Source organism: Chaetodon auriga, chromosome 2 (genome assembly GCF_051107435.1).
Source record: "Chaetodon auriga isolate fChaAug3 chromosome 2, fChaAug3.hap1, whole genome shotgun sequence".
NCBI lineage: Eukaryota > Metazoa > Chordata > Actinopteri > Chaetodontiformes > Chaetodontidae > Chaetodon > Chaetodon auriga.
Window position 1 is genome coordinate 26,589,072 of NC_135075.1, and position 27,479 is coordinate 26,616,550.

The window sequence follows — 27,479 nt, forward strand, 5'->3', positions numbered from 1 at the left end:
AAAGCTTCTGGAAAGATTTAATCTCACTTACTTTCACTGTTCTAAACAAACAGTCAGGATGATGTCAGATGCAGAAAATGCTGCTAAATAACTGATCAGTCATTGAGGCTAATGTCCATGATGAAATATCATGATCTGAGAGGACACGTGGACCATCACTGCTCTGTGATGACTGTAACAAGAATGATTTGACGCTGTGGTGGAAACTGACCCGGACAGGACGTAAATGTGCATGCAGTTCTTTGCCAACTCCTTAAATGTGAAGTGAAACAAACCAAAGACTAAAGATGGCGTCTACCTCTGTTCTAACACACAAATGTTCAATAGAGCTTCCCACCTGAGCAACATTTTCACAGCAGGCACAAGTGTTGGATTCAGTGAGCTGACTGAAGCCTGGATTTGCTGCGTGAAACACAGTCTGGTTTCGTCTGCTGATGCCCAACAAGCGTCAGACTGAAGCGGAGTCAGCAGCAAACACACCAGGCTTCAGTTCAGCTCGTATGATACTGCGTATTCTCCTGACATTTCACACTTTGTGTCTCTGGTGCACATAATTTCTTTACATTTTATACATCTGGGGGGGGAGACATGTAAAAGACAAAACATTTACCCACACACGGGTAAAGGTACAATAAAAAAATAAATTATCACCTCAATAAACCAAAAATAAAATATTCATATTAGCTCTCTCTTGTTCCAGCTCCTGGGGTGAGTTCCTGTTGCTGCCCAGCAGGGGGCGGTGCTGCGTCACAGCCAGCCTCTGGAACTTTTTGAAGGAAGCATAAATGGACAAATGTGATTGGCTAACACGGTCTCATCAGGACCAATCAGATGAGCCAAATGGTGACATCGTCAAACGAGACAATGTGCCAATGCTGCTTGTGCAGTTACAGGATGAGGATTTGTTTTTTTTTTTTCTCGTGTGACACATTTGAGGCAGGACTGAAGCAATAATTCAACAATATTTATAAACTTTCATGTTTGACAAAACTCTGAACGATTCCAAGCAACTAACTGACAAACCTGCCGAACGCTTTTCTGATTTTTAGGATAAAACTGGAACATCATTGCAATGAACACGAATTTGATTACTTTGCAATACTGTGATTTTATCATATATATGTATAGAATATATGTAAGAAAAATATTCTCATTATTAAATATTCTTGTTATTCAACAATATCACCCAGCCCTAGTTTAAATAATGAGGCTGGCATTCATCCATGTCTTTGTATTGTCAACAAATCCCATGAAAAGACCCAAACCAACAATGAGTTAGTCCGTCTGTCAGTCGGTGGCACTCAGCTCCACCTGTTTCTACTAAAGATTTCTAACTATTTTTATTTATCAACACACTTTAAGAACTTCTCGTCCACGTTGGCTTTAAAGTCAGCATTGAAAGTTCATTCTGGACTCGGAAACAGCAGCAGGAAACAACATTTAGTAGCTGCTCTGGAGCTTTTGATTGGTGAAAGCCAACATGGCTCAAAAGTCTTCTCAGATTTTAAACATTTGTTGTCATTTCCATGATAACTGAGGATGACCGAAAGCTCCAGAACAGCCATTAAATGGATGTTGGACAAGAATAAACTTTCTATCTTACAAATATATAACTTCATTTCACTCTCAGGAATTTCCTAAAATGGCTGAACAGTGCAGCTGCTAGCAAATCAACCCGGAGACAATCGGGTATTTATTGGGGAGTCTTTTCAGCGAGGGGTTAATCCACATTTGATGCTCTAGTGAGCATTTGGGGCAGCAGGGCGGCGTATGTGGGACTGAGTCAGAGAGAAGAAACAACAGTGTGGCTCACTGATGTGTTTCATAGTTTTTGGACAACAATGGAGCTCTATGGCACAGAGGGAGACGATATATCAGGCTCACACAATGCTTGTCAATGGATTCATTCGTTGTTGGTTTGAGTGTTTTTTGATTTGTTGAAAATAAAAAAAATATCACCAGATTTGGGAAAATGACACTTTTGATATGACACATTAACCCAGAGGATGATTTTACAGGACACCGACTAACGTTTCTGAATGGAGCCCCAGAATCGGACACACACGACATTTTAGAAATGATCTATATTCCCCCCTTAAAACCTACTGCTATGATGCAAATCTTTGTTGCACTTGATCACCGTTCCCCCTCTGGGCGATGCTGCCCTCTGCACTGCTGAAGAAAAAAAAAGTTGCCATCTATCATCGCCATCTATTGCTTTAACAGATGCTTGGATGTGTTTCTGAGTGTGTTTTCAAGGTAACGCTAAAGGAGTCTGTTCACCTGTCCAGGTTTGGTTTCTGTAGAGAAAGAGGAGTGACGGGGAGTGGAGGTGGAGGGGAGGGAGTCGGAGTGAGAGGGGAGTAAAGTGAGAGTTGGCCAACTTCAGCGGGCGGCCCCTGGGATCCAGCTGATTGGTCGTTCAAAGAGGACACTTTGTCCTGCTGCGCTGTCAAACAGCTCCACAGACAACTGTTCCCAGGATATGTGTGCGTGTGTGCGTGCGTGTGTGTGTGCTGTTGTTCGTCTATCTTGGTGAGGACCACCTGGAGTTTTGGAGGCTCGGAGTGAAGACGTTTTTAGATGCTCCTCACACCCTTCAAAGTTTGACCTGGTGTCATGCTTAAAGACACCCTGAGGTGTGTTTTTCTTATTGTTACTTTAGGTGGACGTTTGAGCTTCAAACAAGCGGAACACACTCGAGTGGAGGGGTCTGAAGGTTACAGTTCAGTTTAGGTTGAGTTTAGGGTGAGGGTGGTTTTTAGGCATTTAGCTGGGATGTTTAAGGTTATGGCGAGAGGCGAGGGAATGCATTACGTCAACGAGGGTCCTCACAAGTATAGAAGTACAGAACAGAAGTGTGTATGTTGTGCAGAGCCTCAGACGGAGGTTCTCCATATCAGCTTGAAGTTTCAGCCGTTTCACCGTCCCATCTCCTGGCTGTTGCTATAGTAACTACTCGACTGTAGAAAGCCCATGTTGCCATGGTGACGTCCTGAAGAACCCTGTTCCATATTTACAGCCGAGCCGTCTCAGTTCTTGAGGACAGCGCGGCATGACCTGCACTGACTGCACGACCTGAACTAACTCACAACAAGCTGTGTGTGTGTGCGTGTGTGTGTGCGTGCATGCGTGTGTGTGTGTGTGTGTGTGTGTGTGTATGTTCGAAGCTACGGCAGGTTGTCATCCCGCAGGCTCTCCAGGATCTGGACCAGGCTCTCCAGTCCAAACACATAGCCTCGGTCTGGCCCGTCGTGCACCGCCGTGTCACCACGGAACCCCTTGAAGGTGGAGTGGGCGAAGTCGATCATACGTACGTCCACCAGGGGGGGCTGCTTGGGCGGGGGGGCGGGAGCAGGGGGGAAGGAGATTAAGTTGGGAGCAGGGGAGGAGGAGTCCGGATGGGGGTGAGGCGAGGAGAGAGGGGGCGGGAGAAAGGAGTGGCAGTCTGACTTGGTGGGCGGGGGCTGTGAGGGAGGATGAGGGGAGGGGGTGGGCGGAGCCATCAGTCCAGGTCCCTGAGAGGACAGTGACCCTGGGTCTGGGTTCTGGCTCAGGTCCGTTTCACAGGGAGCGCCAGGGGCCATGGGTGCGTGGGGCCCGGGGCCACAGTGGGCCTCCGCGGGGGCCACAGGAGTCTTCTGTTGGGAGGCTGCATGCTGTCCAGAGCTGAGGACTGAAGGGCCCTCAGGTTCCTACACACAGAATCAAAGAGAGATCAGCACGAACCCGACAAGAACACATCAGCACGAGACGCTTGAAGAGAGGTTAAAACCTTCAGAGAAATTCTTTTTTCACAGCGGAAACCAGCTATAAAAACAACACGTACAACTTATCACCTTTAACGCTGAGGTTGCCAATGATGGAGAAACCAGGAAGAGTAAGAGTCATTGCTCTATCCCCCCATTGCTCTATCCAAATACCTCACGTCTCCAAAACACTGGCCATAATCACAATAAATGTAAACAGCAAACACGGAAAATCCCCCAAAACAAACCAAATAATTAGCGGTCACACAGAAATACAGCCACCATGGCGACATCTTTCATCACATTCATTTTTTGTCAGAGCATTTGTTTTTTGATTGCTGTCAGGATGTTTGCTAACAAGTTTGCTTTGTCAACTTAGAAGGTGATGACGATGTCAATGTTGTGTTAACAGCTTCTTTCCACTGCCCCAAAGAGGGTTTATTTCATGAGAAAAACAGTGTGAGAAAACAGAAGAGGATGTGTCCCAACAAACACAACTGTAATTGTTTGTGGGAGGGAAGCCAGTGATGGATCATGGTCTACAGACGGGTTTGTTGGGGTGACTGCATGAAGGGGGGTAGCCAGCATCTCACAGTGTGCTGCAGTCAGGGCACTCATGACTCACTAGGAGAAACCTGACGCAAAAATCAGTGTTGGACCCAAAGTTAGCTTGATTCTAATTTGATCGAAAGCACATTAAACTCATTCATTCTTCCCTGGGTCTGGTTGGTAATCCAGGCATGGCCGCAGGTGCTTTTGTGGACCTCATCTGGACATCAACTCTCAACTTATAGTCAAACTTATGAACAATGAATACAACGAACTGCAAAGTCATCTGGCAAGAATAGCTGATCAGCTGATGAGATCATCATCACAGAGAAGATTTGTTTCCACACTAACCATAAATCTCAGTGTTTTAAGTCCCGGCTCACCTGTCCCTCATAGATGATGAGCAGTGAAGAGGAGTAGAAGCGATAGGACGCCTGTCTCTCCAGCACCGCCTTCAGGCTGCGAAGCTTATTCAGGATTGGTTCAAAGAGGTCCTGCCTCAGACCCTTTCCGTTGTGCATGTACTGGTAGAGGGCCTGGCGGAAGCCGTCGATCGACAGGCCGCGGCCGTAGTACTTGTTCCTGCAGAGGTAGTGACCGGTGTTCAGCTGGTACACCTGCAGAGACAGGTGGGAAAGCGCTCAGACGCTGTTCACGTTCAAGATTACAAGATTAGCAGGTCTCTGCAGTACTAGATGTTGAACTGGCAGTAGCAGTAGTATTCGATTTCAAGTTAACCATATTTCACACTCATGGGTCTGTATCAGTATAATTATGAGTAGTATGATGATAGAATAATGCTGAAGTATCAATACGTCATCTGATCCTCCACCTTTCCAGAGACAAAAGTAGCAAATAATTACATAAGTTAAATCTATATAAGTGGAATACAGACAGTGCTTCTCTGGTTCTTTGGGTGCACACACTACCATCTTTTTCTAAATGTACACGAGGAATCTAATTATTATTAATCATGATGCTACTCTAGGCCCAGCAGAGTGAACTCTGACAGACTGATGGATGCCCTGAAGATAGACGAGCCCGTATCATTTCTCCTACATCGTCTGGTGATTTTCTTTTGTTCAGGACTGTCATGGACTGACGCTGCGATGCATTCGATGGCGCTGACTGAGCAGCGGCGGTGGTCGTTGTACCTGCATGCCACACACTCTGACTCCCAGCGTCCCTGAAGTGCTCTGTTCGCATTTCTTCATCTGCCTGGCTGCCTTCTCCTCGGAGGCGTCGTCTCCATGCTGCCTGGTGCCCATCTTCAGGTCCAGGATGCAGGGGTAAGAGAAGTGGTGAACCACGTTCTCCAACAACAGAAACTCTGGTTGAAACACTGCAGTTAAGGAGCAAATTTGTCTGACAATCGAACCATCCCCAATCTCCACCCAATCTGGAGATCGGGGATGGGTTTTTTTTAATGGGAGGTGGAAAGATACACAGAACAGTTTATAATGTTCTGCACTTGAATCACATTTAATCAACTGAATTGAACTTGGTAAAATTTTAGAAACAGCTGCAGCTGCTTCATCTGTTGTGTGACGCTGTCTGTATACGGTTAAAGGGAAGGGAAAGCTCTGACCAAGGAAATCCCTTCAGCCTCACAGATGATCACTGCCCGCTGGTAATTTCAATAATCTGAATGTATCTGCACAGACGAGACAGCGGCCCTGCTGAATGTGTTTTGACTGAAGACAGATGGACCTCGTTGAGGACAGACTGTGTGTTGCTGTCTTTTCCAGGCAGCTGCAGTCTGCTCTCTTTGAAGCTGAAGATCAAAAACACGACCTCTGACCTGATAACCTCAGACAATTCCCACCCTCCTCTTTATTCTTCACAGTCTCAGTGACATTTACATTCAGGGCCTTTTATTGTACCAGTGCACTACTCCACTACTCTACTGCTACACTAGTCAGACTGGTGGGCAGGAGTTGACTACTCGTGGATATTAGCATTATAGCCAGCATCACTGCATTTGCAAAAGTTACATCATCAGCGCTTGCGTGTGCATATTTACATCATCTCTAAAGCTCCATTCATTTAGGTGGGGTGACACGATGGTCACGACTGCTGAGCATCAGTGGATGTGACCGACTGAGGAAGGATACTGAAGAGTTTGCGATCCTTGGATTCAGACCTCATGCGGCTGAGCTGCTGCTTGTGGCAGCGGAGGCTCCAGGGGTTGTAACTGATCTTCTCTGAACTCAAACCACTGTTCCAGTCCAACATCTGGAAGGGAACGTCTGAGTGGATCTTTGGGTCGAGCCTGGGACTCTTCAGCTCTGCAAGACTGCAGGGAGGAGGACGGAGGATAATTAATCCAAAAATAACTGTTGGTGACTCTCTCTGTTGCACCTACAATGGTCTTCGAGTTTTACATTATTCACACTGATCTGACTGACTGCTGGACTGCCCTGTGAAGTCTCAGTTTACGTGCCCAGACAGCCAACACACTGAAGATGTACCTACTTTATAACTTTGAATGTGTGTTTTTATGTGTCAGCTCAATTCTGACTGATCTCACAACTCAACAGTGACTCCAGCTCTTTGTGTTATTTTCCTCCAGTCTCTCCTTTTTGCTCTTATGATGTAGAGTCAAAAAAAGTCTCAAGATAAGTGCATCATTTTCCCCATTTCAACCTTGCACCATCACGTCTGAGTCTCTTTGTGTTCAGACATGTCTTTCTATTGACTTTGTGTCCAACTGCACTGCATCTAAAACTCTGTTCTGTCTGAACAGAACTGAAGACATGAACAGGATTAACCGTCTACATCCATGCCAGCAGCTCTGTGAGGCCACACTTTGCTAAAGTGATTACAATTCATCCTCATTCGGACGTGAATGTGGACTCCAAATTTTATGGTAATTCATCCAAAAGTCAGAGACATTTCAATCAGGACAAGGTGGTGGACTGAGAGACAAGCAGCTAGCGTGACCAAAACTTAAGAAAAACGTACCCAATATATCTTTAATAGAGTCTTACTTATCAGAGGTGTCGGTGTCGTGTGGCTCCCTCCTGTCAGGCCGCTCCTCCTTGTGGTCAGAGGAGGAGGAGGAGCGATGCAGGCTACGCCGGGAGTGTTTCCTCCGCGGCTGCTCCCTCTCCGGGGGGTCACGCTCCTCATGCTCTGCGGTCCCACCCTCCATGTTGCTTTCCACGTATGGGTAGGCCACCAGGTTGATGTAGCCGTCAGAGTCGCCTTCGAAACAAACCAGCACCACACCTGACAGGACAGAGACAAACACAGGCGGGAGGTTTAGAAACAGCAGACATCTTCATTACAACGGAGTGCTCCACGGATGAGCCAGTGGGTTTGCTTAAAATAAGTCTGTGGTTAACACAAGCTTAAGAGACTTTAATGTTTTGTTTCACTGCATAAAATAGGTCCAGAAGCTTTAATGTGTCTTAAAAAAGACAGTTGGTAACAAGTGGCTAAATGAAGACTACAGAGGCTGCACTGACTGCATTTTAAAGGTCTTCATCGGTCGACTCAGTGCTTAGTAACCAAGACCTGAGACAAGTCTGGCCAAGTTCAAATTATATCCAGTCTAAATCTCCACTATACACCAGTTAACTGTCAGTATTCAGTTTAAGATCCTCATGCTGGTGTGAAAAGCTCTTAATGACTTCATACCAGACATACTGGTTTCGTGTCTTTCTTCTCCACATCCAATGAGACAGCGTTTATCCACCTAAACATGGAAACTTAGCCTTAAACTGAGAATATGGAACTTTTGCAGATCTCAACCCAAATGACCACTTATGAAATCTAGCCTGAAGCGCTCTCCATCACCATCAGCAAAACGCCAAATGAGGCAACATCTTTTGGAGGCCTCCACAACTGAAGCTCTTCAGGAGGCTCATGCAGGAACGACACCTTGCTAACACATTTAATGTTGGGTTTTACTGTAATTTCCATCCATCTGTATATCCAGATACAGAAACCGTTCTAGAAATTCAATTGAGAAATTGTTTATAGATGAAATACCCAGATAGGAACATTTGACAATGTTTCTTCAGCCAGAGTGGAGCATCTCTTCCCTACTAAGCAAGACAGTGAACATCCTCACTATTTGCCCAAATTGGATTTTGCTGCCAGTTTGTTCACTGGTGGGAAATCAACTCCAAAGATCAAGTCCAAACTGGAAAAACTGGACTTATTCTCCACCTCCACACCCACAACACAAGGAGAAATTTAATGTGATAATGTCAAACAACTTCTACATGAAACAACCTTGACAGATTCAGAAAGTCATCCCTGAGCAGCTGTCTGTCTGTCTGTCTGCTGTTATTTAATCAGCAGGACAATGGCAGTGGGCAGAGATCCAGGCCTAAATATAGACTCCTTATGGACCACTGTTGTCATGGCACTGGAACCCACAACACCAGCAGGGTGGAGTGGTGGGAATACAGACGTACTAGTAACTGCAGGTCAGTGTGGTGGGAATACGTCCACCAGGTGTCACATGAATTAGCTCAGTATGCTACAGACACTGAGTAGCAGGACCAAAGTGGGATGTGGTTTCAGTTTTTCACACCAGGTTTGATATTTTTCATTAACTAGTTGTCTTGTCAATAAAATGTCAAAGAATAATAATTTAATTCATCTGTAATTTCTCAGAGTCCAAAATAAGTTTAAGTGTGTTTCCATCCACAACTGAATATGACGAGTTGGATCATTGAGACAAACAGTCTGTGCTATTAAACCATTGCAGAAGAAGAGGGCACAACTTGGAGATACAATTAAAAGAGTGCTTCTCAAACTTTAAACGGTGGAAACTCATGTGGAAAACATATTGGAAATAAAACATCTGTTAGTTTCATGTATTAATTTGGGGAAGGTTACAGTCCACTCATTCCGTTTTGTCTCTTCAGAGGAAACCTGAGTGATATTTGAGTCATATGCTTCATGTACGTCATGATTCAATCCTGAAGTAGATTTTAATCTCCAGCATTTTCACTTGAAAATGTGAACATAAAAAAGGTGGATGGAAACAATCACGCTGAGTCTAAAGTCTAATTTCCACTGCATGGCACGGCTTGACTTTTGGTACCAGATACCTTTCTTGATGTTGCTTCCACTGCAGATAGCACCCCCTCAACGTAGGCAGGATTCTTTAGCTGATGGCCATAGCAAAGCCAAGTGAAACTGCCACGACATCATCTTCAACACAAGACAAACAATTGTCTCCAACCAATCTGCAGAGTTTTCACTACACTTTGAGCATCAGCTCAGCTGGAACCTTGACCAAAGTGATGCCAAAAAGAAAAAACCATCAGGTACCAACAGAAAACACACAAAAGAGCAGGTAGGGTCCAGTCAAGCCGAGCCGTTGCATGCAGTGGAAATGAGGCGTGTTCACACCTACAGAGTCCTTAGAAGAGGTCTAATCAGGCACAGTAAGTGAAAACACCTGTGTGGGAGCACTGTGGTTGTGCAGGGGATTAACACTTACTGTTTTGTCTATGAAGATCTTTCCAGAGCTTTCTCACCACAATTTGCAACTGACGTTTTTGCATCTGTGAGTAACGCCTCAAAGTCTACTGCTCAGTGTACTGTGGGACAACAGTGTCTGTCAACAGCACGCCCAAAAGTCATATTTCTCATACTGACCACAGTCTTCCTGTGTGACCCCACTACATTCTCTGTGTAGTATCGGGCTGTAGTGCAGAAGCTAAACACAGCTCGTGTCTCGAAGCGCTTTCCTGCCAAAGCTTCCACACGGCAGACATTTCTACACCAAAGACAGATTAAACCAATGTATCATAATAATGGCTGCATTCCATTTAAGTGTGTCAGTGTCAGGACCCTCCTGTTTTGTTTGTTGGCTCACTCAGAAGCACACCTAAATGGAACAGAGCCATCACTAATGTTATTAGTTACACCTGTTCTGTGCACCCCACCCCCCCATCCCCCGCCCCCCAAACATTTCTCATTGTTTCCTCTCTTACATAGTTTGCTAAAATGATAAATGGGTCACATACGTGCAGGAGAGGATGAGGTGTGTGTGTGTGCTCGCTGGCCGTCAAAGTGTGTTTGGGTCTGTTACTACAGCAAAAGCGAGTGGAAGCAGCCACAGAATGTGCCTGATGATGAAGAGCAGAGCAGCTAAACCACTTCACTGCCAGTAAACATCCGTACTTCCGTCTTTCTCCTCTGTCTGTCTGCCTCTCCATCCGCCACCGAACCAGAGGAGTGAAGATTATTTAAAGCAGTGTTTGAATAACAGGGCAGCCAAGGGAGGGAAGGGCTGAGCCGCCCAAAAAGAGACCAGGGCTCCTCTGAAAGCAACGAAAATTCAAGTCTGGGGACGTCACAAAAAAATTATTCATAATCAGCCATTACACCTACTGTCTGTCTCACACACACACACACACACACACACACACACACACACACACACACACACACACAGAAAAAGCATCTCTGAAGACCTGAATACGCAGCAGGTGGACTGCAGGGCAGAAGAGTTGCATAAAACCACAGTCTGTCACTCTTATGGCTGCCTTAAAGGATTCATTCTAACAGTAAGCAAGACAGCATGCACACCAGTCACTTCCATTCAAAGAACTTCTAGACCTACAATGAATGACCCGGCAAATAAAACATCGTAAAATCAAGTAAAGACCCATTGTCCCCTAAAAGCACTCGTTTAAGATCTGCTCTCTGTCTTCTGTCGATAACATAATTGATGTAGACGTGGCAGGGTGTGTTTTTTATGACCGTGGGCTGATTTCACATTGTATTGTTTTGTGTGTGTAAGTATTGTGTGTGGCTCTGGTGTCAGATTAGATGGATTTATCTACAGTAAACTACAGGAGGGAGTGCAAACTTGTGCAACTGAGCAGGAAAGTTGTGCACTCTGAGTGGCAGCAGTATGAAGGCAAACTAGACCAAACCAGCTGTTTTCTGTGCAGTGAAATACTGTGGAACAATTCCAAGAAGGGATACTATGAGGGGGTTCTTCAGCGCCTTTCCTGTCAGATAAAAAAGGTTGGAAGAGGTTGGCATGTGGAGTTCACCATCAAATCCAGCTTGCCCTCCATGGCCACCCAAATACTAAACATCAGTGAGTCGTGACTGACCTTTATATTCTGGGGTGAACTCCTTCATTTCTGGAGGCAGAGACTCGTAGAAGCGCTGCTCCCTGCTGATCAGAGGCTTACACACCGTGTGATCATCGTAGCGCATCATACTGGTGTGACCCCCCACCTGCAAACACAGACACACATACACACACATGAAAACAGGCAAACAACAAGAACTTAAATATCTACTGAAACACTAACATGAAAGGGATCCTGTGATTCTTCTTCATATGTTGTACTTCAGATGTTTGGTTTGGTTTGACTGAAAGTGTTTTTTTTTTTTTTTTCAGATGAAATAAAAAGACTGATATCAACACAGAGCTCTTCAATTATTTACTCTTTTCTGGACACATGTCATTCCTACCCACCTGGTGTATGAAGGGCTCCAGTGGAACGCCTCCTGCCCGTGGTCGAAGTGAAGCCCCTCCCCCTGGCCCCGTCCCCTGTAGCTTGCTGTCCATGTTGTTGGTGTGAGGGAGGCACATGGCTCCTGGCGGACGCACCGCGCCTCCTCCTGCAGAGGGAGGAAGGATTTATCATCATCTCGACTTCTGTGTTTCACAATGAAGAACGGCTCTCTGTTCGGACAAACAGCTTCAGAAAACCCACCAAACTTTAAAGATGGACAACCCTTCGCTTGAACCACTTCTTTACTAGTATCACCCTGAAGGTCTGGTGCACAGTTTTGTTCTGGCAGCAGCTCTTACTAAGGTTGGGTATCATTTAAAGGTCCAGTGTGGAGGATTTAGTGGCATCTAGAGGTGAGGTTGCAGATTGCAACCAACTGAATACCCCATGCTTCACCCTCCCCTTCCAAGCATGTAAAAGAATTGATGGTGGCCTCTAAGAATGTGAAAGACGTTGTCTACAGCCAGGGATTGGTTTGTCCGTTTTGGGCTACTGTAGAAACACGGCGGTACAACATGGCCGACTGCATGGAGGAGGACCTGCTCCCTCCCTCCCCCTGTAGACATAAAGAGCTCAGTCTAAGATAACAAAAACACAACAGTTCTTATTTTCAGGTGATTATACACTATTGTTCATGTTCATAAGTCTTGGATTGCTTCAAAAAAGGAAGCGACTGTTGATGAATCCACTTTCTGCTTTGGTCCAAACAAAGGAAATCAAACTACAAGCGTAAAAACTGAAAACTCCATCAAAAGTGAGTCTATGATCTCCAGCTGAGTGAGTAAGAGATCTGTGATGAACCAGAGCAGTCCTGGTCCTGGTCTTACCCTGGGCATGGGCTCTGGTGTGCAGTGACGGGGAGGGGGGGGCACAGGGCACCACGGGCTGCTGGGAGCGCACGCCGGCCCCGGGGGGAGGCGGCGCCAGACCGAAAAACCACCTTGCAAAGCCTCCGATCAGAGTGCTCCAATCCACCGCCGGCAGCACAGAGACCCAATCAGGACAGGGGGTGGGGGGGCAGAGTTGGGTGGAGGGCAGGAGAAGCAGGGTGTCAGTTGGTTAGGCAGGGTCACCGCTTCCTGCAGAGAGAGGAAATGACACCATGTTCAGTTTAATTGTTTGATTAATATTTAAAGCTGCGTTAATTGATTTTCTGAGTGATACAGGAATTCTCTGTTGGGTTTCTCACTATGAAAGACCCCTTTTACATCACATACAGTCATTAGATCCATTGTCGATATAAAAATACTGATGAGTACAGTTATTTTAAAGTTATTTTCAAATTAGTCTGAGAAACAAAGTGTGGATGTTGAGTTTTTCCTCAACAGCTGTGATTTAACCTGTTGGAGCTTGTTGGGAGTGACACACACGCACAGAAGACAAAGTGTGGGGAACCCTGACACATGATGTTTAAGTACATTATGTTATTCTTCAGCACATTTTCATTTACAACACTTCTGATCTCACTGCGTCTGAAACAGGCAGCTGATAACAAGAAAACACACACTTTTCTGGGCACGTCGCCACAAACAGTTGACATCACACGTTTCAGTCTGTGTTATACACACACACACACAAACACACCAACACACAAACACACACACACACACACACACACACACACACACACACACACACACAAACAGTGTAACACAGATGCATTTAAATCTCCCTCACACACACATGCACACACAAACAGACAAAGTTGTGTCTCCATCACTTCAGAGGACATTACATGGACTGACATTGGTTTGCTGGAGACCACTACGTGCCTGACCCTTAACCCAAGGCTTCACCCTAAAATTAAAAGACTTACATTGAAGTCTGAGACTTAAAAATGTTTGTGAATGTTTAAAGATGCAGTCCCACGTTTTGCTGTAGATGTCCTCCCAGCACTCTGTTAATGATTTGACCCAACTGTTTTGAATTTTAAAACCTTAGTAATCTGAGGGGACATTTTGTGATTCAGAGTTTATTCTACAGTAAGCCGTCAGCGCACGCTTTCCCAAACACAACACGCAAAAGAATGAAATCAAAGCCTGTCTGTTGCTGAGTAACATCTAAAATAAAAAACACAATTATCAATGATTAGCATTTGAAACAATGACACTGGAGATAACAATAATGGAGTCCATTATTAACATGAGATTTTAGTGATTACCACATCAAACGGGCAAAGACACCAAACCAAATGCAACAGAGCTTGTTTCTAAAACCATGCGAATTTATTTCATCATTAAATTTCTATTTGAGGTTATCACTCAAGTCAAGGAAGAAATGACGGTCTACTCTTTAAAAATGTCCCAATAAATGTAAACTAGGGCAGATCTGCATTACAATTTAGTTTGACTCCTCACTAACCTCCTAAAATCCTGCTACTGCTTTTAATAAAACAGTGATGCAACAGACAGACGTCTTTCAAGCTGAGACACTCATCTGAGAGCCTCAGGTCCATTCAGCACCTCTGGGATGGACTGGTACGCTGACTGTGAGCCACACCTGATCACCCACCATCAGTGCCGGACCTCACTAATGCTCTTGTGGCTGAATGGGAGCAAATCCCTGCAGCCAGGATCCAAAATCATGCAGAAAACCTCCCCAGAAGAGGGAAGGCTCTTATATCAGCAGATTAACGGCTACAGTTTTGAAATCACGAACAGATTCACACACGGGTGAAATGTTAAGGTGTTCCACAAACTGTCATCATGCACCTCAAAGCTCTCCCAAAATGACTCATCATCACCTGCTGGAAGACATGAGAGGAAAGATAAAGAAGAGCGGACGACATGAAGGAATACAGAAGAAGAAGGATTGGCAGAGATGATGTCACAGCCTGCTGGTGTGTGTGCACAGTACGTGTGTGTGTGTCTCTGAAGGCATCATCTGGTCAGTGTCATGGCTGCAGTGAAGCATGACACTCGCTGATGATATCACGACGTCGGCTCGAAGTAATGGAGTTAACACCAAACACAGCCTCCACACGCAACAGTTCAGACACACCGAGACACTTCTCTCTCTTACACATCACAGCGTCTCTGCTCATCTTTGAAATAATTCAACATTTTAAGTTATAAACAGGCCTTTGTTCTGAATTCTGCTCAGATGTATGTGGTTCTTAAAACTGTAATCGTCAAAGTTAAGATGAAACAGCATTTCCAGATTATAGCTTCTGAACGGTGACACATTTCTGAGTGAAAGAGGACAGGCGGGCTGGACATAACGCTGGGAGGAATTTCAATGTTAAAAGTGGGAGCGCCATCACAAAACCTTTCACTTTTATGTTAACTCGAAACAGCAGGTGTGTTTTAATAATGCTAGAATCAGTTATGTCGAGCTGGTCAATACAAACTTAAATGAACTTCAACTCAAAGAGACTCGACTGGGAAATACTGCAGCACTGCCGTTTCCCTCACACGTCCACACCTGATTGCCACTGATTAAAATGTTTGTCTTGTAAAAGCTTTTTTTCCAGACGCGGTGACTCGCTGCTCTGACGAATTACCAAGAAGCAAACATGCCATGTCACTGATCAACCAATCACCTGCTGAGCTGAATCAGACAGATCCTGATGAATTTCATCTGCTTATCAGTGCAGTTACTACATGACCTTTAAGCGTTCTCCTCACTCGTTAAATGTGTGGTATTTGTTATGTGATGGAGCACGTCTGATTGTTTTCCCTGAAGATTAATAAGCCTAATTTTATATCTCTTTCTAACATTAGCAGAGACGCAGCGTATTTCAGGGGACCCACTGCAAAACGCTGCTCCTGAAGTCATCATCATTCTTTCATATGTAAGGCAACATCAGGCCGGGCTTAAATACACCTACACAAAATGGAACAAATAAATACAAAGATATAAATGTACGGAATTGACGGTTTCCAATACCAGATTGGTGCATCGTCACTCACACCCAATCAAGTCAGTATCAGACTGATATATGACATCAGTATCGGTGCCTCTCTGCTGAATGCAATGTAAAAATGAAAGCTACTATATAGAGAGGTAATTACATCATGCAAATACTGTATACTGAGAGGCTACAATCCACAAGAAAGTGGATGAATTGTCCCACAAACCGAGGCATGCTAATTCACAGCATACAAAAACAAGGCCACCATGATAAAAATCTTGGCCATAAACAACAAGTGACATGACCATTCAGTGTCCAATATCAGTTTCAGGTCTTAAGCAATTGCACATGCTGTTATTGGGACTTCATCACTGAGGGTTGAGTCTGACTGCTTGTTCGATTGAACCTCAATTTTCTTTTTGATTTGGACATTGTTTTGACAATTTTTCTATATGAGAGCTGCTTAAATGAGAGGCTGAAGGCACCAGACGCTTACTGCAAACCTCAAACTTCTAACATGTTATCAAGGTAAGAAATGCCTTTAAGTGCACTCTTCCTGTTGTACAAAAACACACTCGCACTGGGCCCACATCACAGACTCCGATCACGACTGCTCACAGCACGGTGCACATATTTAGCCACGATGGAAATTCGACATCTAACAGCGTGAGCTCAAGTCACGATCCAAGCTTGACCAAGCATGAGTCCCAGATGCAGGCTGCAGTGCACAAACACACACACAAAACAGTGTTTCCCATGAGCAATGCATTCTAAAGTTAGCAGCAAAGAGTAAACATCAGGTCACATCTGTTCTGGGATCAGTAAAATCACCCTGATGGTACATGACTTCTAACATTCCACTGCACTCAACTACATGCACAAAAACACTCTCTATCCAAAATCCAAAATCTGAACACGTGTCTCTGGGAGGCTCAATGCTCACATATTCAGGATGTGCCAAGACATTATTAATCGATACTAGCTTTCGGTTTGGAATGGTTGATAATTTATTGCTAAAAATACAACTCGTTTTTTGACCTCATGATCATGCAAAATGACAATGAACTTTACATGTTTATCACTGAATATTAATCACAGTTGAGCAACATTTATTTTGCCTGCCAAAGTACTGAAATTCCCATCAACCTCAGCTGTATGTTGTGTTTAGAGCTAATTAACAAACGTAAGCATGCTAACACACTAAACTAAGATGGTAAACAAGGTGAACATTATCCTTGCTAAACATCAACATGTTCATTTTCAGTGTATCATTCTTATTCCTTTTTGTTCTTCCCACCACTGTCATACATTTGAAGTGTATGTTAATGGTGATTGATGCTGAAATGATGCTCATTTGGGCGATGCTCTTAAAGTAAAAAAAAATGTTTGTAGACTCACGTTGTGAGTCAGTTTCATCTCCGGGACAGATCAAAAAGTTTCTGGTCATCCAGATTTAGGTCCAGTATTTGGGGGATTTGGTGACCAGCTGGTGTTTGGTAGCCCCTCTGTACGGTGGTCCCTTCTCTGTTAGTGGATCTATATGTGTCTGCAGTGCATTCCTGGCACACAGACAACAGGTGTGTGTTTCTAGCAGGCAGCGTCCTGCATGCGGTGCGATGCAGACGGCTGGGAATAGGCTGGCAGAGGTCAACGTCAAGGACAACTTGCCTCCCCCATGCTCTCTCCAATACACACACAATCCTCCTCATCCTCTTCCTCCTCCTCCTCCTCCTCCTCCTGCGTCCTTCTTTCCTCTCCCAAATCCCCTCACCTCCCATCCCCTCTTTCTATCTCCACCCCTCTTTTAAATCCTCCTGTCTCCTCAGGCTGGGTGATACTGAAGATTAATATGGTAAAAATAATATTTTGACCAAATACCTCAGCACTGATATATGTTGATACACAGTACAGTTCTCAGATTTATGATTAGCTCTAGGGGATTTCATGACATAGACACACACAGGAAATTCTCAGTTCTGTGAATTAGGGATGTGCAATTCTCACACTTTCTTGCTACAATTATAGTGGGAAAAATAATGACAGAAAAGGAGCTGGGAGAGGATCTCACACTGGTACCGGTCCATGCAGTGACAGTGTACTGTCTGCAAAGGTGCTCTCTGACAAGAATGGACATCTTCTTCACACTCTCCCCCTCCGCCACCTCCTGCCGGCATGAGCAGAGCAGCGTCTGTCAGACTGAAACCGTAGGAGGCAGCGCAGTAGTACGCAGTCCAAACAAACAAACAGACAAACAACCCAATCTCTAATCAGCCCCCTGTGTCCTGCCAGGTGTGGTGAATGACCTGAGCAGTCAGCCAATCAGCTTAGAGGATCTGTGTGAGCATATCTTACATCATCAGCCATCAGTGGGACAAAGCTATGGGCTCACTACAGCTCTGCGACACTGTCAGACTGATTAAGATGCTATTTCTGACTGAAGGACCGTCTGTGTGTGTCTGTGTGTGTGTGTGTGTGTGTGTGTGTGTGTGTGTGTGTGTGTGTGTGTGTGTGTGTGTGTGTGTGTGAGGGAATCCTTCTGTCCTTCAGTAAGTCACAGATAAGAGCCAATTAAGGACTTCCAGGAATATCTAAGAGTAGAAGTGCGTAGTTTGGCAGTGAGTTGCATCTGTGTTGAATTTCAAGGGTTACTGAGGATACGCAGCACATTTATCATTTCTGGGAGACGTCGTCGGTCTGGTGGAGGAGTTCAAAGAGAGGCAGGCAGACAAGAGAGGTCATTCGTAACTTGCATATCATTCAATTGAGAATATTCTGCACGATTCAAAACACTTCAAAATAAAGTTATAAGAATTTTAAATCATGATTAAATGACTTTGAAAAAGTCACCGAATTTGAAGAGGGCATGACAGTTCTTGTCTTATTGTTTCTTTAACTCATCTTTCAAAACAAAGTACACTGCAGAGTACTTGCATTTTTTCTCCTTCTTTGCATTCAATGCACCAGATGTGTCTTTAACAGCCACGCAGTAGCTTCCCTACAGTGCATTTTTAAGGGAACCTTAATTCATCTGGAGGTAAACAAGATCATCTCTCTGTCTGAGCTGTCACACACAGTCGCTTCCTGTGGTCACACTAAGCGTCCATTCTGCCATCCAGGAGACAGCACAAGACACAGAGTGTAAAACCAGCGGTCCACAGAAACTGAAAAATCATTTCAAATTGTGTCTGATAACCAGATCAAAGTCCCAACGCAGCAATATTTGGTAGGCCTATTCCCTGTACATCAATAAAGCACAAGATAAATACAGTTCCCTCCCTGCTTACAAAAAACACAACACTTCAGGGTAAGATGTTCTGATCCTGATCCGAGTCCTTTACCTTTGGGTGTCTGTGCGTATGAAGTCTGATCCGACACTTCTGCTTATCATCATGTTCATTAAATATGTATCTGATACGCTGAAATAACAGCTGTAGCTCGTAAATTTGACACACCTTATCTTTACAAGCTACTTGATCCGAATATTAACAGTGCTAGTTCAAAAGTATTAAGCTGATGAGCTTAAATTATTGATATGAGGATTCACTGGGAGGTCTGAGTCCTGAAACTGATGTGATGGGATCCACTATAGAGAGGACGCATCAGTCTGCTGGATTTGCTGGAACAACAGAGACACTTGCACAGCTGTGTTACAAAAGGCTGAGGACAGACACCAGCTACTTTCCCCAGACAACAGCCAAGTTTAAATTCGGACTGCCATCAGCTTACTCATGGAATTAACATTAATTAGCGACAGCTGAAATGACCTGTCGCCTGAGACCGTTTGTCATTTTAACTGGTGACAGCGAAAGTCAACGCTGGATACAGATGAGAAGCTGAGTTCTGAATGTTTTGTACGCTGCTGTTTGCTAATGATGATTAATGTCGGCAAATCTGTGGATTCTGCCGACCGCAGTGTCTGAACTCGGAGTCACTCAGATTTAGACCCGCGGCCAAATAACTTTGCTTATTCAAGACTAATTTTCACTCACGTGTAAGCAGTCAATCTTTAGAATTAGGCTGTATCCAACTAGCTATTTGTGTTTTCAGCATGTTTTGGGGATTTTTTATTTTTTTTTTGCCTCACTTGTACTTCTTATATCATTAGCTTTTAGCTTCAAGTATTACTACTGCAGCCACACTAGATAGAAGTATAGTAACTGCTGTGTCTGCTTGTACTGTTACTTTTCCTCCTGACCACTTGCTCTCTAATCATGTCATTTTTAAACAGTGAGGAGGTTACACAGAGCGCTGCAGGTCCTAACTGCAGTTTAAATGAACACCAAAGTGGAGAACACCAGGAGAGAAGACAAGATACATGCCTGAAGTCTTGTCAGTCTTGAGACACAAACCACAAAATTAAGACATCTCTGGTTTGACTTTGTTCCTTCTCAAACTGTCCAGTAAAGACAAAATGCTGAAAAAGAAAATCCTTAAGAAAGTCTCAGAAAAAAGACAAATAACCAAAACAAAGAACTACATTAATTGTTTGGCCAATAAAACATTCATACTAATGAAAAATGGCAAGTTCACAAACACCAATGTGATGTTTTCAAACCTCTCATTTAGTCTGAGCAGAACAGACAATTAATCAATACCTTAAATGAATTAATTCAATCAAGCACAACTCTCCTTGGCAAAAGGTATTGCTCACCTGTTAAACCTGTTACTTCAGTGGACAGTTGACTGAATGTGCTCATAATCAACACCAACACCTGTTCCAAATGTATTTACATCACCTGAGGGTCTCTGATTATAATCTATCAAAGATCAACCACCGGCCAAAAAAAAAAAAAAAGCCACATATTCATTCATTTCAATACATCGACCACGATCACCCTCGTCATGAAGTCTGGCTTCTTGCTCCTCCACGTAATGGCAATTAATTAGCCTAATGGTAGTTAACAGCAGACTGGCGGCAAATGATGGTGAAAGGGAGTTGATGTGCCGTAAAGAGTGCCATAAAACTAAGAGCGCCATTCTGTGTGTGTCAAAACTCCGACACAGACAGCAAAGAAGATAAGCACATCTCCGATCCACACATGCCTCACACTGGGAACTCTGGAAACGAGTACAAATGCATCAAGTATTGATATCAATGCAAAAACAGTCATCATTAGAGAGGAGTCCTCCTCCTCCTGCACGCTCTGCCCAGGCGCCACTTCTAATCTAAACCAAATGGAGTATTTTCAGTCAGTAAGAACGCATCTGACATGGACAAATGTGCTGCTTGTGTAAAAGTGCAACTCTGAACAATATCCAGACCTGATTCTAAGGACACTGTCTGGGATTCATACGAAAAAACGGCTTTAGTGTCTCTGCTATGTCTTCAGGGCGCCAGTGCGACGTAACAATCCAGCTGCCTTGCAAGGTCATGTGATTAAGGCAGCAGGACTGCTTACCACGTTCTCATGTGACCTGAGAGTGACGGCAATAGAATATTTTGGCCACATCACCCGACCCTGATAGTAAATCTAAACTTTTACAGCTTATAGACGTGGCTGTAAAAGTTCCTACATCGCTGCATGACAGCATTCAGCTGTGTTGGTCCACACTACACAGATTAACCAAATTTACATCAAAGGGGCAGGTGCCTGCAGCTTCAGTGAAGTTGGCAGGATTAAATCATCGCAGACAGAGAAAGAACCACATTTAGCTGCAGCGTGTACGTGGTCAAGTAGGAGCTGATGGAAACCTGTTAGTGCATGTGGAACAAGTGATAAAGTTCTGGTACCTTGGGGTCTCTCGCCTGAGATGGGGTGAGGTTGACAAGCATATCAATGTACACAGGCCTGACAAACACACTAATAACTACAATTAATATATCCTGCCAGGCCTGGACGCCATGGGATCCTCCAGGAGGAACTACAGGACAAAACCGAGGAGGAGAGGACAGTTGAGGTTACTTTGTGGAGCCTCCTGATAATTCAACCCAGACTCAAATAGGCAGCAGAGTGGATGCATGGATCAAAGCAGGAAACACATGCATAAGACTCAACATTCATGGACTGAGTATACCAATGGACAATGAAAGAGAGCCATACGAAGTGCTTCCTGTCTGTTAAAATGGACCATTACTCAAACATCACATGAAGAAGTGATTCAAGTTCATTCAAGTGAGGAAATGTTAAACTTCAGTGGTAAATTGGACATGCATGTTAATGCTAGATGTACGCGGAAGATCACCTTGCCAGGCAGCTGGATCTGAGAATCCATCTTTCCAGGTTTCATGTTATGAATTGTGGCCAAACCTCAGACGTTTCAGACCAATCAGTAATAGGAGCTACTGGCAGCCACAGGTCTTAGGAACGCCAACAGGGAGAGAAGTGACTGTTTTTTTAGACACTGGACGCTCCTAAAGAGGAGTACACTTGATTACATCCAGCGTGTTTCACTTCCAGCCTTAAATAAATGTGTCCAAGAAGTGTGTTGATATTTCAGGATTAATTTACATCTTTCCTATCATATCATGCAAGACTATCGAGTTAACATGTTAGGTAGTGCTTGAATGCTAACATTAGCTGCTATCTAATGGTAGCTCATGGGCTATCAAGTGTGCTGTTTTAGTTAAAAATATGGCCCGATGCCCCACCGGCTTTTCACTATCCATTGTCTTTTCAGTTGCTGATCAATTGGGAAGCAGTGAAATGATAACGATTTGTCAGATTCCCTCCATTTATATGACTTTCTAACCTGGAACACAGCAGCACAACTTCACACTTTTGATAATAGCATTTGAGCTTCCCACCTGGAGTTTGACGTCAGCAGAGTGAATATGAATTCTACACACAAGAGCAAGAGCCAAGACGTCATCATCATCACCATCATCCACACTTTAATGTACGAACTCAGCATCCTGTGTGTGTGTGTCTTACTGCTGAGTAGATGCATTAGTGAAACGTAGCATAGCCAGGGTACACGATGCTAAATAAGGGCTGGAGGTAGTGACTGCTGACACAGACCACAATCCTGGGATACTCACAAACACCAAGAAGAGAAGACAACAGAGACCTTCACGTGTAATGAATGAATCAATTAGGCAATATGACTGTGACGTAATCAGTACCAGAGCCGGTTAAGTTTCTATTTTCTTCTGGTGGTACAGGAAAAAAGAGGAGGTGATCAAGGAAAGAAAAAAGTACAAAAGGAAGGATGAAGGAAGGAAGGTAGTAAGAGGAGAGTAAGTTGAAAAAGAAATGGGGAAGTAACTGGACTGTAGATAAATAAGCAAAAGGAAGCAGGGGAAGAAAATGAGTGAAGGAAAGACAATCATGACAAGAGGAGGTAATAAAAGACAAGAAAGAGGCAGTGAAGTAAAAGAATGACTAATGAGGGAAAGGAGAAACTACTGGAGGACAGAGGAAGCAATTGAATGAAGTATGAGATAATGCTAAACATGAGGAGGCAAGGAAGGAACAGAGGAAGTAGTGTAGGAGAGGAGATCTAGTTCTTTCTCTGTATCATGCAGCCCTGTGGGAGAGAAGCTCCAAACACATCTGTCAGTCTCAAACATCACAAACCACGACCGGGAAAAACGCAAAAACACATACACAGCTGCTGCCCATGTCCCCTGACAGAACTCAACAGCTGCTGAGTGACACACACACACACACACACACACACACCACAGAGAACAATCTGTCCCATCAACAATCATGTGAATGAGACAACAACTCAGATCAGTCACAACAACCTCCAAGACCACACATCAATCATCTGGGCCCCTTTCTCACCACATAAGAAAGACTGTGGCGTCACAGGGGCAACCAGAACTCCCAACATGTTAGCCAGTGGATAAAACCTCCATGTCAAGGAGGCACATACGCCCAAGCTTGATGTTTTTGGTCAAAACCATGGAGCTGGTGTTGTGTTTCTAGTATTCTTCCCCCCTCATGTTTGTAAGTGGGGTGACCAAAACACTAGAAACACCACTGCAAACTGCATCCTCAATAATTAAGAGACATTTAAATTAACATCTCTTTGACAATCAAAACCAAACATTATTATCTTTGTACAGGTAGAATTTATGGCTGAGTTGTTGTATTGTGTCATTGGATTTTACAGGTGTACCTAATAATGTGTACAAACAGTGTAGTGTACAAACAGCAGACATGTTAATAAGCTAGAGCAGCTGTGGAAGGAAACTGATGACTAAGAGAAGCAGAATCTCTCCTGATGATGTAAAGAAACTGCAGGAAGGTCTGTGTGGAGCTAATTTTCAACACGCAGATACTCTTCCTGATTACTGCCTGTCAGGGTGGAAATACTTTCCATTTATGTGAGCTGTCCTAACTAAAGACCTGCTATTCATCAAATCAGCTCGTGTAGCACTGACAGGACATAAGTATGACAGATTACACTGACAATTCTTACCGATCATTTATAAGCAACAGAAAATTTTATTAATTACTGCCACGGTAACTACTTACTATTTGTTTGTTTCATAACCAGTATGCACTGCTTGTATTACAATCCCTAATATGAATACGTGAATGTCATCTTTTGGACCATGCTAGCATCCTGTAGTGTTTACCATATTGTGGGATCAAAAAGCCAGACTCAAGCCTAAAGTTAGCCACCAAAACTACCTCTCCTTCTTCATGGAAGCCCATTCAAACCAAAGGCATGTAAGTCCTGGGCCCTTGCTTCAGACTGAGTGGAGTACTCCATGTTTTGAGGAGAAGTACTCCAGATGCTGGCTGGTTGCCTGGAAAAGGCTGAATTATCAAATTATAGACTAAACTCTAAATTATACTTCAGCAAGCCGACAGAACTTTGTCACACATAATTTTATATTTATAGGTTGGCGACGGTACACGCAGATCTTCCAGGAACAGACGCCGAGCTGAGGTTTGTTTACATTCTGCAGAAGAGAGCGCAGCGCCGGAGAAAAAGCTGAATTTGGAGAAGGCCATTTTTTTCCTCCATCTCCTCTTTGCTGAGATGATAAAGAATAAGAGTGGCTGAAGTATGTCCATTGGATAGAAAATGGAGATACAAGGAAAATTTTATTTACTTTCCAGTTTTGATTTCAGGTTCATCGCACCAATCTAATACACTGAATCAAATATTGACAAATATCGACTTAAATAAAGCAGGAAATGGCCAGATGTGACTGAAACATGTTAAATACTGTTTTGTCTTATCGATATAAAACTGTAAAACCCCATCTTTACAGACCTTCAAGCAGAGCGAAACAAAAATTTGATTCCAATCAGTTCCAACCTGTTTTAACTGAAAACAGAAAAGAGAAAATGTGATGAGCTAACATTTTAGGCCATCAACTACGGTTATTACAAACGTGACATCTTCTAAGGAAGGTATCTTTTCAGGAAGGATATTTAAAGCTGAACTATCTTTACTATCAAAGATGACAAACAGTAAACCTCACTAGAAATGGCAACAAACATGCTTCAAACACGAATGAAAAAAACATAAAAATAAGCATCAAAAGAGCCCAAGAATGCTGCTTCTAAAACATTTCTGCACTACTGCAATTTGTATTTGCATTTCTGCTGCTGTATGGACACAGACATCCTAACATATCTGTGAAAAGCAGATATCGGCCTGTTGATTTATCAGTCTGGTTCTGTAGTCCAGCTTAAGTGTTCAGAGTAGCTGCCTCCATACTCTCAGCAGGTTTGTTTTTCCTCACTGACTAAACCCGCATCTATTCACCGCTCTGGACCCTTGTTATGATGGTGTCTGTAACTTTCCACAAAAGAAAAAATATATACTGATAAACAACAAGCGCTGCTGACACCTGATGTCAAAACTGTTTTACCTGGGCTTGATAAGACTTCCACACACAAACACCAGAGTTGACACTGCCATAAGACAATGAACTCTAGTTAAACCCTCTTTTGACACACTCATAAAACACCTTTATTATTCATAAACACCAGGATCTACATATTTAGTTCCACACACATAAACTCTAAATTAAATTATTAAATCAGACTGAATGTGCAACTATTTGCCACAGAGAATTGGTGACTTTCAGTTGATCAAACATGATTATTTGAGGATTTACACACTTTTTTGGTCAAAAAAAGAAATCACTTCAATTACATAACTTTTATAATATTTGAGTGGATTAATTTATGGCTGTGAGGGTTCAACAACAGCCAATATCTTCCACAGAAATACATAGAAATAATCCCCCATCCCAGTTTGTTCCTTTTATGTATAGTCAATACATTTGTGCTACAAACGTGAGGCCATCTTTAAAAAACCCAGAAAGTTACTTAACAACTCTTAACACTGTTTTAAAGGTACATCTAGATTTTTGTCTTTCTCTAAATTGCGTGTATATGGTGGTGAGAGAAAGCAGGCAAACAGAGAAAGAGTACGACTTTTTCTCAAACGTTAGCAATACTGGTACATTGGAAATGCGGGTAGTTTTCAGCAGGATATTAAGCATTGCATAGAGGCAAAAACAAAAACAAAACAAATACAAAAAAAACCCACACACACACGCACCACATCCTCAGTAAAGCCACCAGTCACTCACGCTACGACAGCTATGAACCTGTAAAATCAGCCCAGCTGATGCATGGCAGTCTGTGTGTTCACTGATGTGATGGTAAACTGTAGAGCAGCATGATAAAGCAGTTGTATGACAGCAGCAGTATGACAACAAATAAACACGACTAGCGTTAGCAGCATGGTCATCATCACACCCAGTGCAGCTGCAGCTACCAAATTAAACCTCTACTGACAAGATGTCGACTTGTAATAACAATCTAGTTGCTACTGATAACATGTCACAGAACATTACCCCATGCAGACTATCTGAATCCAAGGTATAGCAACTTCTAGTAAGACCTTAATTATATTTACCCCGAGCTAGCTTCAAGCTAATGAAACTTTTACGAACGCACCTCTTAATCCTGCAAACGACACCAGCCCAGCATGCAATCTTAGCCTGAGTATAACGCTAGCCAGTGTTGCTGTTAACTGGTAGCAGTATGATATGGCTGGCTGCCACATAGCACGTTTATACTATTGGGTACCACAGTAGTTAGCGTTAGCTGTCATACTGGCCAGCTTCTTGACCTTAGCCTGACAACAAGCTAGCTAGCTAAGTCAGCTAGACTCATCTTAAATCAGCTTAGAATGAAAGCAAAACTTCACACCGCTTCATGTCATCTCGTTTCAGAAGTCTTCTTTAACTGCTGCTCTGTGTCCCGGACACTGATGGAAAACACTGACGTTTGTTCGACACTAACTGCCGTTCAAGTTGCCTTGCATGCTAACGCTAGCTTAATAGCTAACATCACGTTTTGACGTTACGCAGTGTCTCCGGTTAGAGGCACCGAACTGTCACAATAACAACATACCGTCAGGACACTGTGTGGACACTGGGCTGACTTCGCGGAGGTCACTGTGGTTATGCTTCAGAGACCGGAGAGGTTCATGGATGTCGGTCCCGGCTATCCAAACTCATTAACGGCGGAAAAAACATCCAGGAGGCTAACGTCATTACGGTGAAGCTAACGGAGCCTGGCTCTTTTACAGTTAATTTGCATGACTTTAGCACTTTGGCGCCACCTACAGTCCACTGCTGGCTCTGCTGTCCTGGTCATCCAGCAGCCTGCTGCCCCTTCACGGGCTCGGCGACAATGTCGCCAAATTCAGGCGTCGATACTACATTTAAGCACCAGTGAGGCCCAGTAATGTTTTGGGGAAAAGATGCTTGAGTGAATCTTAGACGTACTATTCGAGTCTTGTGGTGTATCAAAAACCTCAGTTCAATTTAAACATAATTTTCATATAGACATCGGAGGTGGAGGAACACCCAAATAAAGTAAAAGCATCAATGCC

General features: G+C 43.7%; 1 protein-coding gene across 4 annotated transcripts; it reads right to left on the minus strand.

The window, feature by feature from the left end:
* On the minus strand, positions 1-27,180 carry ip6k1 (inositol hexakisphosphate kinase 1). Of its 4 annotated transcripts, none has more exons than XM_076744150.1 (9): positions 26,996-27,180; positions 12,631-12,882; positions 11,764-11,909; positions 11,393-11,519; positions 7,289-7,529; positions 6,413-6,594; positions 5,453-5,628; positions 4,682-4,915; positions 1-3,695 (listed from the first exon to the last, which is right to left on the minus strand). In XM_076744150.1, the coding sequence occupies exons 3-9, from the start codon at positions 11,878-11,880 to the stop codon at positions 3,171-3,173; spliced, it is 1,602 nt and encodes a 533-aa protein (XP_076600265.1). In that variant the 5' UTR covers positions 11,881-11,909; positions 12,631-12,882; positions 26,996-27,180; the 3' UTR covers positions 1-3,170. The 4 variants fall into 4 exon arrangements, with proteins under 4 accessions (XP_076600265.1, XP_076600285.1, XP_076600294.1 ...); XM_076744170.1 differs by lacking the exon at positions 26,996-27,180 and adding an exon at positions 26,537-26,591; XM_076744179.1 differs by lacking the exon at positions 26,996-27,180 and adding an exon at positions 17,733-17,887.
* Between the last annotated feature and the right edge of the window lie 299 nt (positions 27,181-27,479).

Bases quoted from the DNA above. Each gene is read 5' to 3' on its own strand.
- ip6k1 (XM_076744150.1), bottom strand. From the start codon at position 11,880: ATGTGCCTCCCTCACACCAACAACATGGACAGCAAGCTACAGGGGACG. The intron at 5,629-6,412 runs GTATCCTTCCTC...TGTTTCAACCAG, and splicing joins CAAGGATCGCAAACTCTTCA to AGTTTCTGTTGTTGGAGAAC. The intron at 3,696-4,681 runs GTGAGCCGGGAC...TTCTGTGTGTAG, and splicing joins TCATCATCTATGAGGGACAG to GAACCTGAGGGCCCTTCAGT.